Source organism: Sitophilus oryzae, unplaced genomic scaffold (assembly GCF_002938485.1).
Source record: "Sitophilus oryzae breed Bouriz unplaced genomic scaffold, Soryzae_2.0 scaffold_863_pilon_pilon, whole genome shotgun sequence".
In the NCBI taxonomy this organism is placed as follows: domain Eukaryota; kingdom Metazoa; phylum Arthropoda; class Insecta; order Coleoptera; family Curculionidae; genus Sitophilus; species Sitophilus oryzae.
In genome coordinates this window covers 1,676,381-1,690,372 of record NW_022147487.1, presented here as the reverse complement: position 1 = coordinate 1,690,372, position 13,992 = coordinate 1,676,381, and the positions used below count along the sequence as shown (strand labels likewise).

The 13,992-nt window shown below is 32.0% G+C and overlaps 1 protein-coding gene across 1 annotated transcript in view; it reads left to right on the top strand.

The window, feature by feature from the left end:
* Positions 1–209: 209 nt before the first annotated feature.
* LOC115890363 (fasciculation and elongation protein zeta-2-like) overlaps positions 210–13,992 on the top strand; it is a 37,032-nt gene continuing 23,249 nt past the window's right edge. The window contains exons 1-2 of the mRNA XM_030910571.1: positions 210–431; positions 6,299–6,597. Of these exons, the coding sequence (XP_030766431.1) occupies positions 270–431; positions 6,299–6,597 (461 nt within the window). The 5' untranslated portion in view covers positions 210–269. The remainder of the gene's footprint in view (positions 432–6,298; positions 6,598–13,992) is intronic.

Sequence of the window (13,992 nt, the reverse complement as noted above, 5' to 3'; positions counted from 1 at the left end):
TCAATTACACTGGTAACAATTTCGATTCTGGTGTTATTAGTCCTTGTTTTCTTTAATCATTGAATACGTCCCTACGACATATTTTTTAGGGAAAAACGAATTCGAGGACGTGACAACGTCGCACACCGCTCGCTCTCCTGCTTCGCCGATTCGCGGACGGCACGCCATCTCTGCTTCAGTCGATTTTCGAACTTCGTCCAATTCGCTAACTTCGTGGTGTATCGAGCCGGCGACCGACATCGCCCGCCCGCGTCGTGACGTCACAGACCATGCGGGACCTGGCCGCCAAAATGGCCGAATTAAAGTTTGAGGCGCCCCTGGCGCAGTTCGAGGACGGGGGTGACGAATGGGGCTCGGGGGAGTTCCAGTCGTACAAGAACAACGAGCACGACATCATGAACAGCAACAAGAAGCTGAAGGACCTGAACCAGGTAAGGCTTTAAGGGTGGAAATCGCCCTTGTTGATGACATAGGGTCGGCAGCTGATGGCGTAGGGTTGTGAGGTGCTATAAAGTAGGAGGAAGGTGATTTTGGGGGTGTAGGTGTTTGTTTTGTTGATGATGATAAGGTTTTAAAAAAATGATTTTCTTTATTTTTATTAAAACAACCTCTAAATATGGATAGTTTTTTTTAAATTACTTTGGTGATTATCTTACAAAGAGGCAGTTGTATAATTCCATTTTTGTTGTATGTCAGTATATTCGTAATTTTCTCAAATTATTTGGATTATACTAGCTAATAATTCTCCAATGTTTTGGTCTAGTATTAATTTCTCTTAAGTGGCTATTTAATTTGCAATTGATTGACTTCACACATCTTGCTATTATAAGGATCTGGAAACAAAAAAGAATCTCAGTTACTATTATAGTTTATTAAACCAAATAATGGGATAGACGGTGCTCATCCATTGGCGATATATTTAGACCATTTTATACCTCACATTTTCAAAACTTCGAATTTCTGATTTATGAAAATTAAGGTTTTAGTGTTTTATCAATATGCTATGCATCCTTAACATTAAGATTGTTAGACAAGAATGGCTAAAAACCATCAATATTTTCCTAAACAACTTTCAAACATATTCTGCGTACCTAGGTTTTTTATTAATATTTTCACCAAGATGAATTTCTAGTATTTCTAAAGTTTCTTAAAAACTCGTTTATAGTGTTTCTAAGAAAACGACATTTTTCTTTAAAATACCGTATGATCGAAAAAGACGGCGTCCAGTTGGCTTGAAAATATCGATTGATGATATTTCTCATATAATTTTACGTACAAATTGACAACGATCTTCATTTCCAAACCACCTCTGACGCCGTTTTTTTTTCGGTCGTATAGTACCTACTAATAGATTCAAATATCGTTTAAAGATTTGTTTCAGGCTTTTGTTGCATTCATTTCTTTGTAATGTTTATACTCCCAATTGATATTTTGCTTCGGTATTATTATTATTTAAGCTAGTGTATACCGTATGATCGAATAAAAACGGCGTCAACTATGGCTAGGAAATGACTATCGATGACATTTCCCACATAATTTTACATATAAAATGACAGCGATCTTCATTTCATAGCCATCGCTGACGGCGTTTTTATTCGATCATACAGTATTAGTTGTTAGTTTGCTTAACTGGATACAGTTCTGTGATACAGTTATTGCACTCAAAAAATTATCACCAACCTCTAAAAATATATTTCTTGTAACAACCTAAATTCCATCTGTTGATTTTTTAAATCAATAATTTTCTTTTTTTTTTGCTAGTTTATTAACTCTACAAACAAAAATCAAAGCTCGTCATCCTGTGTTTAGGTCTGTCAAATGTTGACTGACATTTCATTATTCCTTTTTTGAATTTTAGGTACCTATAATTCTGTAAACTTTGCCTATACCAAAGTTTATAGTCGCCTATACTCTGTACCTAATCTTTATTGAAGAGCATATTGCATCTAAACTCTAATATAATTTATTTCGATTTGACATAACCCAAACTGCCTTGCAAAGGAGAAAATTGTTATTACTTCTAATAAAAAATTTTCTTTTGTTAATTGACATTTAAAATGATTATCTAACTTTGAAAAGCTTGAATAGAACGCAAATAATGAAAACTGGCCAAGATAATTCTTCTTGTACTGGGTGTTTCTGAAACGAATTAAGAAAAAAAGGTCAAATAAACAAGTAGATTCGCTATGTCCATAAAAGAATCGTTTTCAGTAACCTGTGCGTAGGATATTGAAAGGCCGCACTTTTGTGACGAAACCTTCTCAAGATTTCTTGCTTTTTATCATGCATATTTATTTTTCTCTTTTTTTTGTTGGATGTGTTACATACCGCAGCATCAATTCATTGCCTTATTTAAAAAACTGTGTTAATTGAGCTGTTATATAATATTGAGCTGTTATATATAAATAATATCTATTAGCGTCTTAAAATGTTTAATGTATTAGGCACATTACTTCAGATTTTTTTAGACTGATTCAGAGAAAAAAACCTTACTTATTTTTTTTTTCTTGTATAAAAAGTCTTTAACTAAAACTAGCAAACGTGTTTTTTTTACAAACGTCACATTAGTATTAATTTTTGACGTGATTGACAATATAAAAAGTGATTTTAACGCCTAGGCATAAAAGTAAAGCAATTTTACGCCTAAACCACAAATTAACTATAACAGATGCGAAAGAACACCGAATTCCGCGTTCAGGTTTCTGTGACCTTCAGAAAGAGTTCATAGACAGTCCGCATCAATGTATAGTTTGGGTGAAAATAATCTGCACCAATATGTTATCGAGGCATATAATCTCACAGTAATTTAATAGATTACTCGTCATATTATATCAGTTCGTAGGAGATTAGGAAAAAAAAGATATTTATAGTATAAAAAATTAATTTATTTAACAAAATTTAATTAAAGATGTGACAAAATAGTTACTTTTCTATTGGTTCTATCGGATTTTTTTTCGACTATATAAATCTTTATTTGTAAACTTTAATGCATAAAGTATTTTCAATCTAATAAATAATTTAATTATGTAAATAAGAGGAAATTTCTCACATGGTTGGTCAAATTCTATAGTTTTCATTATATCAAACAGCCTCTGAATGTTTTCTTCAGTGCAAAACTCATCAAAATTTAATATAAATAATTTTTCCAGCCTGTAAATAAAATGAACAAATTTTTCCACTTTCATGATCAATGGGTAAATAATTTCGAGTTATCCAGAGATTCGGATTCTTTTGCAAATTTTAGACAAATATCACATTGATGTATTTGAAGACCCTTTTTAATGATGTAGTCAAACATAATTAAAGGCATTTTGAGTTGAAAACATTTCTCAGAGGCTGTTTGATATAATGAAAACTATAGAATTTGACCACCCATGTGAGAAATTTCCTCTTATTTACATCATTAAATGATTTATTAGATTGAAAATATTTGATGTATTAAAGTTTACAAATGAAGATTTATATAGTCGAAAAAAGTCCAATAGAACCAATAGAAAGGTAACTATTTTGTCACATTGTTAATTAAATTTTGTTAAATAAATTAATTTTTTATACTATAAATATCTTATTTTTCCTTATAAATAAACACATTTGTATCCCATTTTAAATAAGATATACAAATTACCAAAACTTAGAAATAACAGTTCAAAAGTTCAACAAAAATCCTACACGCGTTTTTAAAAAGAAACATATAACCACGCACTATGTCACTCCAGCAAGCGAATACGACACAGCATGGGTTTCCGGACTAAACGACTGGTGTATTTACACCACTCAATAGGCGTGTCGGGTTTGCCGAACGGTTTCCGATGCAGTCGCTTTCTTTCGCATCTGTTATAGGTAATTTGTGCCTAAACCATGCCTAAACACAAAAGTACGAAAATATGTCACTAAACTGACATAAAGTGTCGAATTCAACGAGCGTAACCATAGTATCTCGATATATAATTACATACAAGGTATTACTTTTAAATCGTTTTATATTATTTGGAATGTTTGAAATTGTTTAAAAAATTATTTGTGACGTTTGAAAAAAAATAGCATGTTCTATTCGGAGTAAAAATTAAAAATGACTTTTTGTGGCTGGCCTGTAATGTCAAACGTACAGCCTCGCCACAAAAAGTGTCATTTTTACTTCTAGTAAAACAATATACTATTACCACTGTTTAAACCACTTTACGTTGAAAAATATTTAAGAAATTGTTAATCCTATATTTATTTATTTCTTTAAAAATATACTAGATGTCACAAGTTAGTTCCTAGTATTATTCCTCCTAAATTTTAAAATATTTTCGTGAATTTAAGCCTATTTATATGTTTAGATTCGAGGAAATGCGTTCACAGCCACAGCTGATTCTTTTTCGGGAAAAGATACATCGAAAACACTTTTCCTAAAATATCTATGACAGGAATTCATTCTTTACTTTTTCAAAGATTGAGTGTTTTGATTTAAGATGATATTAATACTCACGAAATTTTTGGCATCTGTCTGTATATTTGCTTCAGACTTTGAAAGACTTCAATCTTTCCCAGATTTCTTACATTTACATTGTTCCAAATACTATTATAAAGATAATTAAGGGTCTTGTGCAGAACAGGTCCCCACGAAATCGTGGTTTTTTTAATTTTTAATGTGGATCCCATAGTTAATGGAATGGTTTAAAAGAAAAAAATTGTTGGATGAACCACTTTTTCTACGAAAAAAAATAATTGAAAATTCCAAATTTTCACTACATTTCAATGCGAAAACTCCCTATTATAACCTTCATAAAGACAGTAAAATACAAGGTTATGCACAGTGTTGCCATACTCACCCTGAGTAAAATCGACGAAAACGTTCTACTTTATATTCATTTTTTTTACATTTAGTACGCACTTTAAGAACACGAAAAATTAAAAATATAATAAACGAGGCAAAACAAAAACACTATAAAAATAAATTGACAATAAAATCATTACACAGTATTTAGCACAATTGTTTAAAAATATATTTTTCCCGGATTCCGAAATCGATGTGATCTGCGTACTTCCAAACACTCCCCACCAACCTAACCTAACCAATGCATTAACACCCCCAAATAACCAGGCTAACCAATGCATTAACACCCTCCAAATAACCAGACTAACCAATGCATTACCACCCTCCAAATAACCAGAATATCTAACCTAACCTAACCAATGCATTAACACCCCCAAATAACCAGGCTAACCAATGCATTAACACCCTCCAAATCACCAGGCTAACCAATGCATTAACACCCTCCAAATAATCAGGCTAACCAATGCATTACCACCCTCCAAATAACCAGCCTATCAACCTAACCTAACCAATGCATTAACACCCCCAAATAACCAGGCTAACCAATGCATTAACACCCTCCAAATAACCATGCTAACCAATGCATTACCACCCTCCAAATAACCAGGCTAACCAATGCATTAACACCCCCAAATAACCAGGCTAACCAATGCATTAACACCCTCCAAATAACCAGGCTAACCAATGCATTACCACCCTCCAAATAACCAGGCTAACCATTGCATTAACACCCTCCAAATAACCAGGCTAACCAATGCATTACCACCTTCCAAATAACCAGGCTAACCTAATTGAGCCTAATGACAAAACTTCATTGATTACGCGTCGAAAAACAGTATATATTAAAAAAACTTATATTTTCGTAGAACCTGAAAAATCCGCAAATTTTATTTCAGAAATTGCTTTAAAATAATCCACACTAACGAATAAGCTACTAGACAGTTCAATTTTTGTTGCACTAAAGTGATAACTTACCGTTTTAAGTCCCTCCACAACAACTTTATTTCAGAAGAAAATCATATAAAGTAATTTTATTGACAACGTCGCAAATTCTATGCGAAGGCCATAGATGACATACCGATGATCGATTAACTGTCAATCGAAAAAGTCATAAAATTGCTAGCTTGAGCTGATGTAAATAAATATATTTTCTTAATTTTTATGCTTACAAAGAAGATTCGTTACATTTTTGTGCTTAAATTAGATCATTCCACGTCTATATAAGGTAATAAAGTACTAATATGTGATGTTTTTACTGAATCCGTGTAGAAAATTTAACATATTTACTGTCCGTCGCCTGTACCTAAAATACGTTTTTTTGCCGCTTTTTAAAGATAAAACACATTCATCCAACAATTTTTATGCTTAAAAATATTCAGTTTAAGATAATCTTGCAAAAAAATCCCAAAAAAGTGTTAAATGCGTGGGGACCTATTGTGCACCAGAGCCGATAATTAATTATTCCTTAATCCGTTTCAGGTTTTGAACGATCTGAACGAAGACCTCACCAACAACTCGAACATCGTCGAGCTGATCTCTCCAAAATCCAACGTCCAACTGAAAAATGAACAGAATGCTGCCCAGAACAACCCGACCACTGATACAATCAACAACCCATCCGATGATAACTTTACAGAAACTTTCTCTGGATCTCTGGAAGACCTGGTGAATACTTTCGACGAAAAAATTACGAAATGTTTCGGGAACTACGATGAATCAGTGGAGAAGTTGGCTCCTGTTCAAGTGAGGAGTCAGGAGGAGATCATGAATGAATGCCAGTAAGTGCATTAATAATATTAGAATATGATTAGTTCGTCTTGTGTATTCTTTAGGTCTCTAGCTATATTGATTCTTAAAGAACTTTTTTTATTGAGACATTTTTATGGAGGTTTTTTGTGGGTTAGATTCAGTGTTCCCAGAATTGAAGGATTTCCTTCAACATGAAGGATTTTACAGTCAAATTTTGTCGATTGAACGGCTGAATCTTTTAAGCATTTTGCGCAATAAAAATTGTTTCCAAAATTGTTGAAAAGAAATAAATAAGTAAACGGAAAACATATCTAATAAGTCTGATCATGTTTAATTGTTCTCAGTTTAAGCAGTTATTGTAAGCAAAGCATTTTTTGAAACAAACTTTATAAGGCTGCTGTCGAGCATTCTGTCACAGCATTTTTGATCGTGTCATTTTTTTTAATAAAAAGTTTATTTAAATACAGGGGTATCCAAAAATTACCAGAAATAAGCTTTTAAAAAATTTCTCCTAAATATAAAATAGATAAAATACCCGAAATTTCATGATTTTTAACAAGAGCTGGAATTTGTTGCAATGTTGAAGGAATATGAAGGTTTTTTAAAGTTCACTGAATTTTTTTTTAGAATTTAGAATGAGTGGGAGGGGGGTTAATCACTTCGACCTTACAGATCCATTGTGTCCCCCTTTCTTGAATCATAACTCATCATACAGTCCCAGGGCTTTGACAAAAGCCAGTATCTGGGACGGTTTTATAGAGGGTAGTTCTCCATCTCCAATATCAGTCGTACCAAAATTCATGGCACGAATGGTTGTCGTCTCGGCGCACTCAGTGATGAGGTGTACTGGTGTTTCCCCATCTTCCCCACAGAATCTGCATTCGCCGTTTCTTCTTAGTTTCAATCTACTGAGGTGTTCATTGAGGAGACAGTGTCCTGTTAAAAACCCCGTGACAATTCGAAGATTGTTCTAACTCAGACCCAGGAAGATCTGTGATTTTTCTTGATCATAAGCCCTCAGAAACTTCTTCGAGTGTCTTAGACCATTGCAAGATTTCCATTCCAGGTTGCGGATGGAATCTTCCAAGTTCTTGAGTTCCGCCTTGAGTTGGTTACCACTTGGAAAGCAGAACGGTTCTGGTCCAGTTAGTGGAGTGTTCGCTCCTTTCCTAGCTAGATTATTTGCTTTTTCATTGCCTTCTATCCCTTGGTGAGCAGGCACCCAGTGTAGGCGGACTTTGTTTTCTTTGCCTAATTTATTCAGCTTCTCTATGCATTCTTTGACCAATTTCGAATTGATTGATACTGAGTTGATCGCCTTTAACGCTGTTTGACTATCAGATAAGATGGCTATTTCTTGTTTCCGATAGTTCCTATCTAAGATAAGTTGTACGCATCTCTCGATAGCGTAGATTTCTGCCTGTAGGATACTAGGGTAAGTGCCCATTGGTTCGGAGTAATTAGCTCTCGGCCCAAACACTCCGATCCCTGTTCCCGTATTGATTTTGGAAGCATCAGTATACCAAGTTATGGTATGGTCTTTTAACTGCTGGGCAAGCGTTTCGCTCTTCCAATCCTTCTTATTGCTCAATACTACATTGACATGTTTGTCAAAGTTGTACGTTCTTGGCATATCGTCCACTGGGAGTTGCAGGAGTGTTATTTCCTTTTTGAGGGTGTTCCAAGCCCCTGATCTGACAATTCTCCCAGTACTAATTCCGTTAGTGACCATTCTAATCATTGTCGCATTGGCATATCTACCAATGACAATGTGCAGTGGTGTTAGATCTAGAATGACCTCCATTGCTGCTGTTGGACAGGTTCTCATGGCTCCTGTGATGCAAGTTCACTGAAGAAATTCGCTCGAAAATTTCTGGCAATACTGGTTAGATTGATAGATTTGATAAGACGAAGATTTTTTGATATAATATCATTTCATTCAACCAAGCAGTTATTAAATTCAACAAAGCAGTTATTTATAAGTAATTTGCATAAAAATTCATTATGGGAGACTGTACAGGGTGAGTCATAAATAAGTGCAAATATTTTCAGCGCTGGTAGATCTCGATAAAAGGAACATATTTTCCTTTTACGGTTTTTCAAATAAGTCCAAAATAACAGAGATTTTTTACCTTGCACGTTTAAAAAATTGGTTTTTGCTTACATTTTGAATTATGTTTTATGTTTTTTTAAGTAAAAATTTTAAAAAAATCCAATAATTTTTTCAAATAATTCTAAATTTTAAAAATTTCTTTTTCAAAAAAGATGATTGTTAGACAATTCTGTAAGATATTTTTATGGCTATAGTAGGATAAATAAATAAAAAAAATATTTAAATAGATATATTTCGTTTATATTTTGTAAAGTTTACCGAATTCATAAAATCGTTTTAAGAAGGAAAACCAAACAAAATCTGGAGAAAAACAAATAAACAACAACGCGGGGAATTTAACCTTAACTATAAAATCGGTGTGTGAGAAGAAATATGTTACGTCTGTTGAAGGACGAGCATCTGTTCATTTGTATGCAGCTTTTTTTAAATTAAATCCCAAGTAGCTAAAGGAACATCGCATGTTTTATAATAGTTCTATAATGAATTTGTAAAATGTTTATAATTCATAGTCATTTATGAATATCTACAATTAATTATTGTAGAATAAAATCTAGTACTAAAATAAGTATTGCATTTGAGAGGTGAACAGCTTTTTATAATCTCTTTTAATAAATTGACAGAAATACAAAAATAATATTCATTAATTTATTTGATTACTGTCAACAAACTAATTGTTTAAATTAAACATGTTATAGTTCGATATCCGTTAAGTATAATATTTAATATTCAAACGGTATCATTATTTGAGCCGTATCATAATTTGAAGTATATTTTAATGACCTAGAGTCCTGGGGTCATCAACTTATGCAAATATTTGTGTCAACCGGTCAAAATATTAACCATATCGCAACAGAGCAGGCTGATAGTACGAACATTGCAAATATTTTGTTTGTTCAGCTGAAAATACAATATTAAAACATATTTTTATTAAGTAGGTATATTACTATTTATTAAAGTGTACTAATTCTTCATATTCTAGATCTAGATATTGCTTAGAGAGGTTTATCACCAAAACACTAGACAATGTATTTCACAAATTAGTTTTGATAAATCTAATATTATTTGACTCTTTCTTTACTCTTTTTATTTAATGATTAGTTTATTAACAAAGTACCGCCTATACAATCGAATTGACAGTTGTTATCATTTGATTTCTATGTTTACTTTACATTTTTACATATTTTTTCAATATCTTTCTAGGTTTGTATATGCCATTTTTCGTTGAATTTCTATTCTACAGGGTGTCCCAGAAATAAGTGCAAGTATTTTAACTGGTAGTATAGTTCAACCCCAGAAACTCGCCTATGAGGTTTTTACTCGCGAAAAAAAAATTAAAAATTTGAAATTTTTTGAAAAATTTTTGGATTTTTTTTTAGTTTTTAGTTAAAAAACATAATTTCTTTATAATATGGCAATATAGGTATTAGATTAAATTTACAAGAAAGAAACCCCAGAAAAGATCCAGTGGTTCCCAAAATTTTAGCAAAAAATCTTTTTTTTTGGAAATTTTAATGTCACTGATTTGCAGTAGACATCAATAATTATTACAAACAAGCGATAATATATAAGCGTGCTTGACGTGAGCTGTCAATTGCGGAATTTAGCGGGGTTCCAAACCTAATTTAGTGAAAAATTAATTTGTGTATGTATTTTAACAACTATTCTGCTAATCGGGGCGGAGACGAATCCAACAAATCAGAGATCACTAAAATTTATCCAGCCGTTCTTTATTGTTTTATTTATTCAGATTTATTTATTTAATTATTCATAATGTTTTGCCATTACATAATAAATTAAGCGAAAATGTCAACAGTTGACATGCTATGTCATTCTATTCAGAGTGTCATTTTCTATCGAATGAAGTAAAAAAATACCGATACCATTTAAAAATCAAAAGTTGTAATCATTTCCAAACCTCGTTTTTTTGGTCTGCAAAAATAAAAAAAGTTATAGGTGTGAGCCACTTTTGAAACACAACCGTTATATGTATTGTCAAACTTTTCAATAAACATAAATTTCTTTATTATCATGCGAGAAACTTATCTTATACATCTGCAGGTGTGTGATATTTTCCTGAGAACTCGTACAAGGCTGAAAATATCAGATTTTACTGCAGTAAACATCTGCTTTTTTTCCTGAAAACACATCAAAACGTGATATCAACCAGTTTAAATACCATTGTATAATGTTATTTGTTTATGATATATTCCAAGTTTTGTGTCCTTTACACCATTATTACTGGTGCTAGTAATATGTAATAATATTTTCAGAGACAATAATAGGCCAAATAATTCGTGTTAGAAAATTACTGTGTTGTTTTATTAACAATAATTAAGTCTTGATATATTGCAAAATGGCGTTAAATCAAACGTCATTAAATTTTCGCTATAAATAAATAAGTTAATGGCAATATAACGTGCTATGGGTACGAAATAATAAAATCCATACAGGTGAATTAAAATTCCTTACAATAAATTTAGAGAAAGTAAATAGGTATCAGAAGGAAAAAGATATAAAAATTGTGTGTTTATATCAACGAGCATCCGTCATACTTAAGTAATATTAAATTATGTGAATGCGTAAAACTATAATTAGCATGGGGAGAATTAAAAAATAATTATATTTTTTGGATATTTTTGAATTTAAATTAAAACAACCGTTCAATTTCAATATTAAAAAAATGCTTATTTTTTGTGTATTTTATATTTCTAGCTAACCAGCCTAATTTTATACCGCCTGACAGTTGACCGAATGATCTGGAATGATTGAGACAAATCGATTTGACCGTTTTTGTCATTTGATTCAAGATTCAAGTATGTTTCATATATTTCAATATCTTTTTAGATTATTTGAATTTGCTATACCCTGTAGAATTCGCGCTACTGATTCCTATTTATAAAGTGACATATAGGAATAATACCATTTGGTATCAATAACAGATAAACATTTTTACACCTCATAAAGTAAATAACAATACATATTGTTCGATATGTTTTATTTAATAACTTATTTCTTTCATTCTGTATAATCTGCTTATTATGAAAGTTGAAGATTTTTCAACGATATCATTGGCAAACCGGCATCGCCGCGCATGGTCGCCTATTCATCGAACATGATTGGCGAGAGTACGTCACAGGATTTGTTACCAGGCGGTTGCCATGGCTTTTACGCCTTTCCTATTCGCTTGCTTTATCCCCAACTTCACGGTCTCTTCTGAAAAGAGTAGGAATATTGAATACTATTGAAATATCCAGTGGCGGTGTCATTTTTTTGATCATTATTACTTTATTTCATTATTTTATACCGGTTATCCTAAACTTTATTCCTATATTTTTAGTATATTTGATAGTTAAGTTGTGTTTTATTGTTTTGTTATCTTGTTATAATGTTTTTCGTTCGTAGTTTTTAATTATTAATATCAAGTTTGATCGTATATTTGTGTTTTAAAACGAATAAATTTGTTAAGGGTAAGACGCTACATAGTCAGACAAGAGAAATAATAGCTAATTTATATAGGTAAGTTAATAATAACGTGGATGAAATCTCATTTGGTGTATTTCCTTGTGTTCATAATAGGGTTTGCGATGAAGAAGCTACAGAGAGTTCGCTTGAGTTGCCGCTTAAACGTAAACTTGAGCGGATATTTCTTTATACCGGAGTTAGCGTATCGGCTATAAAAAAATTCACACAGAAGATAAAAAAAAGGCTGAAAACTAACCCCGATAAAATGATATCCTCTCTGGAAAGAAACGACCACGTGAGACTGCTGTCGAAAAGCTCAACGACTTTTTCGAAGTGGTCAGGAATTTGATAAATAGATTTTATCTCGAATTCAAACTCGTCCCCACAATTAGAAAGCTTTTGCAAAAATTGCAGGAAGAATCGAATTTTCCTTTTGCAGGGAAACGCTTAGGGGGTTATTAAAATCAAATGAATTTTTTTGGCGTAAATGTTAAAATAACAGATAAATATTAATGGAGCGGCCCATTATATTGCAGAGAGAGATATAAATATATATACGCGATATTCGAAAATATAGCCAAGTATTATCTATTTGGATGTAACATATGTGTAGACAATGACCTAACCTTTAAAAACTGCTGGCGGAGCGATACCATATCTGGTGTAATAGGCAATATTGGATCTACTGGTGAGTAAAATTATGTTTTGTTTGCGCTTCCAAAGTTAACTATTTTCAAGATTTTTTTTTGCTGGAAATAGTTATATCTAAAATTATGTATTATAGAAAAAAATATAGTTAGTATAGATGTATAAATAAATATACCTCAAGACTCAGTCTTGATCATCTGCTGATGGCAGATATGGTTAGCGAAACGTGCGTCCAGTGGAAAATTAAAAGTGTTTTGATGTATTGTACTGATTTAGTGTTTTATTTTGCTGTGTAACACCAAAGGTTCCAACTGTCCCCAGCTGTAATTATTTCTTCTATTATATTAACAACACAATAATAAAATGATTCGAAATATTTAAGGGAGCTTTAATAAAAGCTTTTAGTGTTTATCTGCTAAATCAACAGTCGCGATTCAAACAGCATAAAGTTTTTTGAAAAAAATTATTAATCTGAGTATTATGTTTATGATACACATTATTTTCAAATAACACGGTACGCCCATGCCTATTTTATGAATGAAATTGGGCGTGTTTTGTTTACAACTGCGTTCCCCTGCCGATACCCCGTAGCTACAGATCCGTTGGTAACACTATACGTAGTCATTATTTTATAATTTTTTAGATTCAAAGTCCATATATGTACCGTAGTGCCTAATGGTGTTTAAACTAATTAATTTAATTAGATTATATCTTGATTTGAAATCTAGGTGAATATACTCAATATGGTTCTATACAGTCTTTTGCTATATTTAGGCATGTGCGGTACAGTACCTATTTTTCATGCTTTGAATAATATAATATTGAGATATAAGGATTAGAATATAATATAGTAACTTATCTATACCTAATACTTTTTTAAGTATAATATACGACTAATAAATTAACCATACTTATACAGTATGTCCCCGGATTGTTTTTACAAGAGAAAACACTTTTTTATTATTCACATTTTGAGAAAAATACATTCTTCGTACAAATTTTTGCTTGTTCTAAAATCGAAGCCCGTTTATACTTTTCCAAATTTCCTTACCGTTTTTCGAGAAAACTAAAAAACATGATAATATGGTTGATTTTCAACCAGTCCGGGGACATACTGTATATACATTTCATTGCTACCTATAAATTATGAATGTGTTTGATTAAAGGTTTTAAAACAATGATTAGTGGTATCAGAAAAATA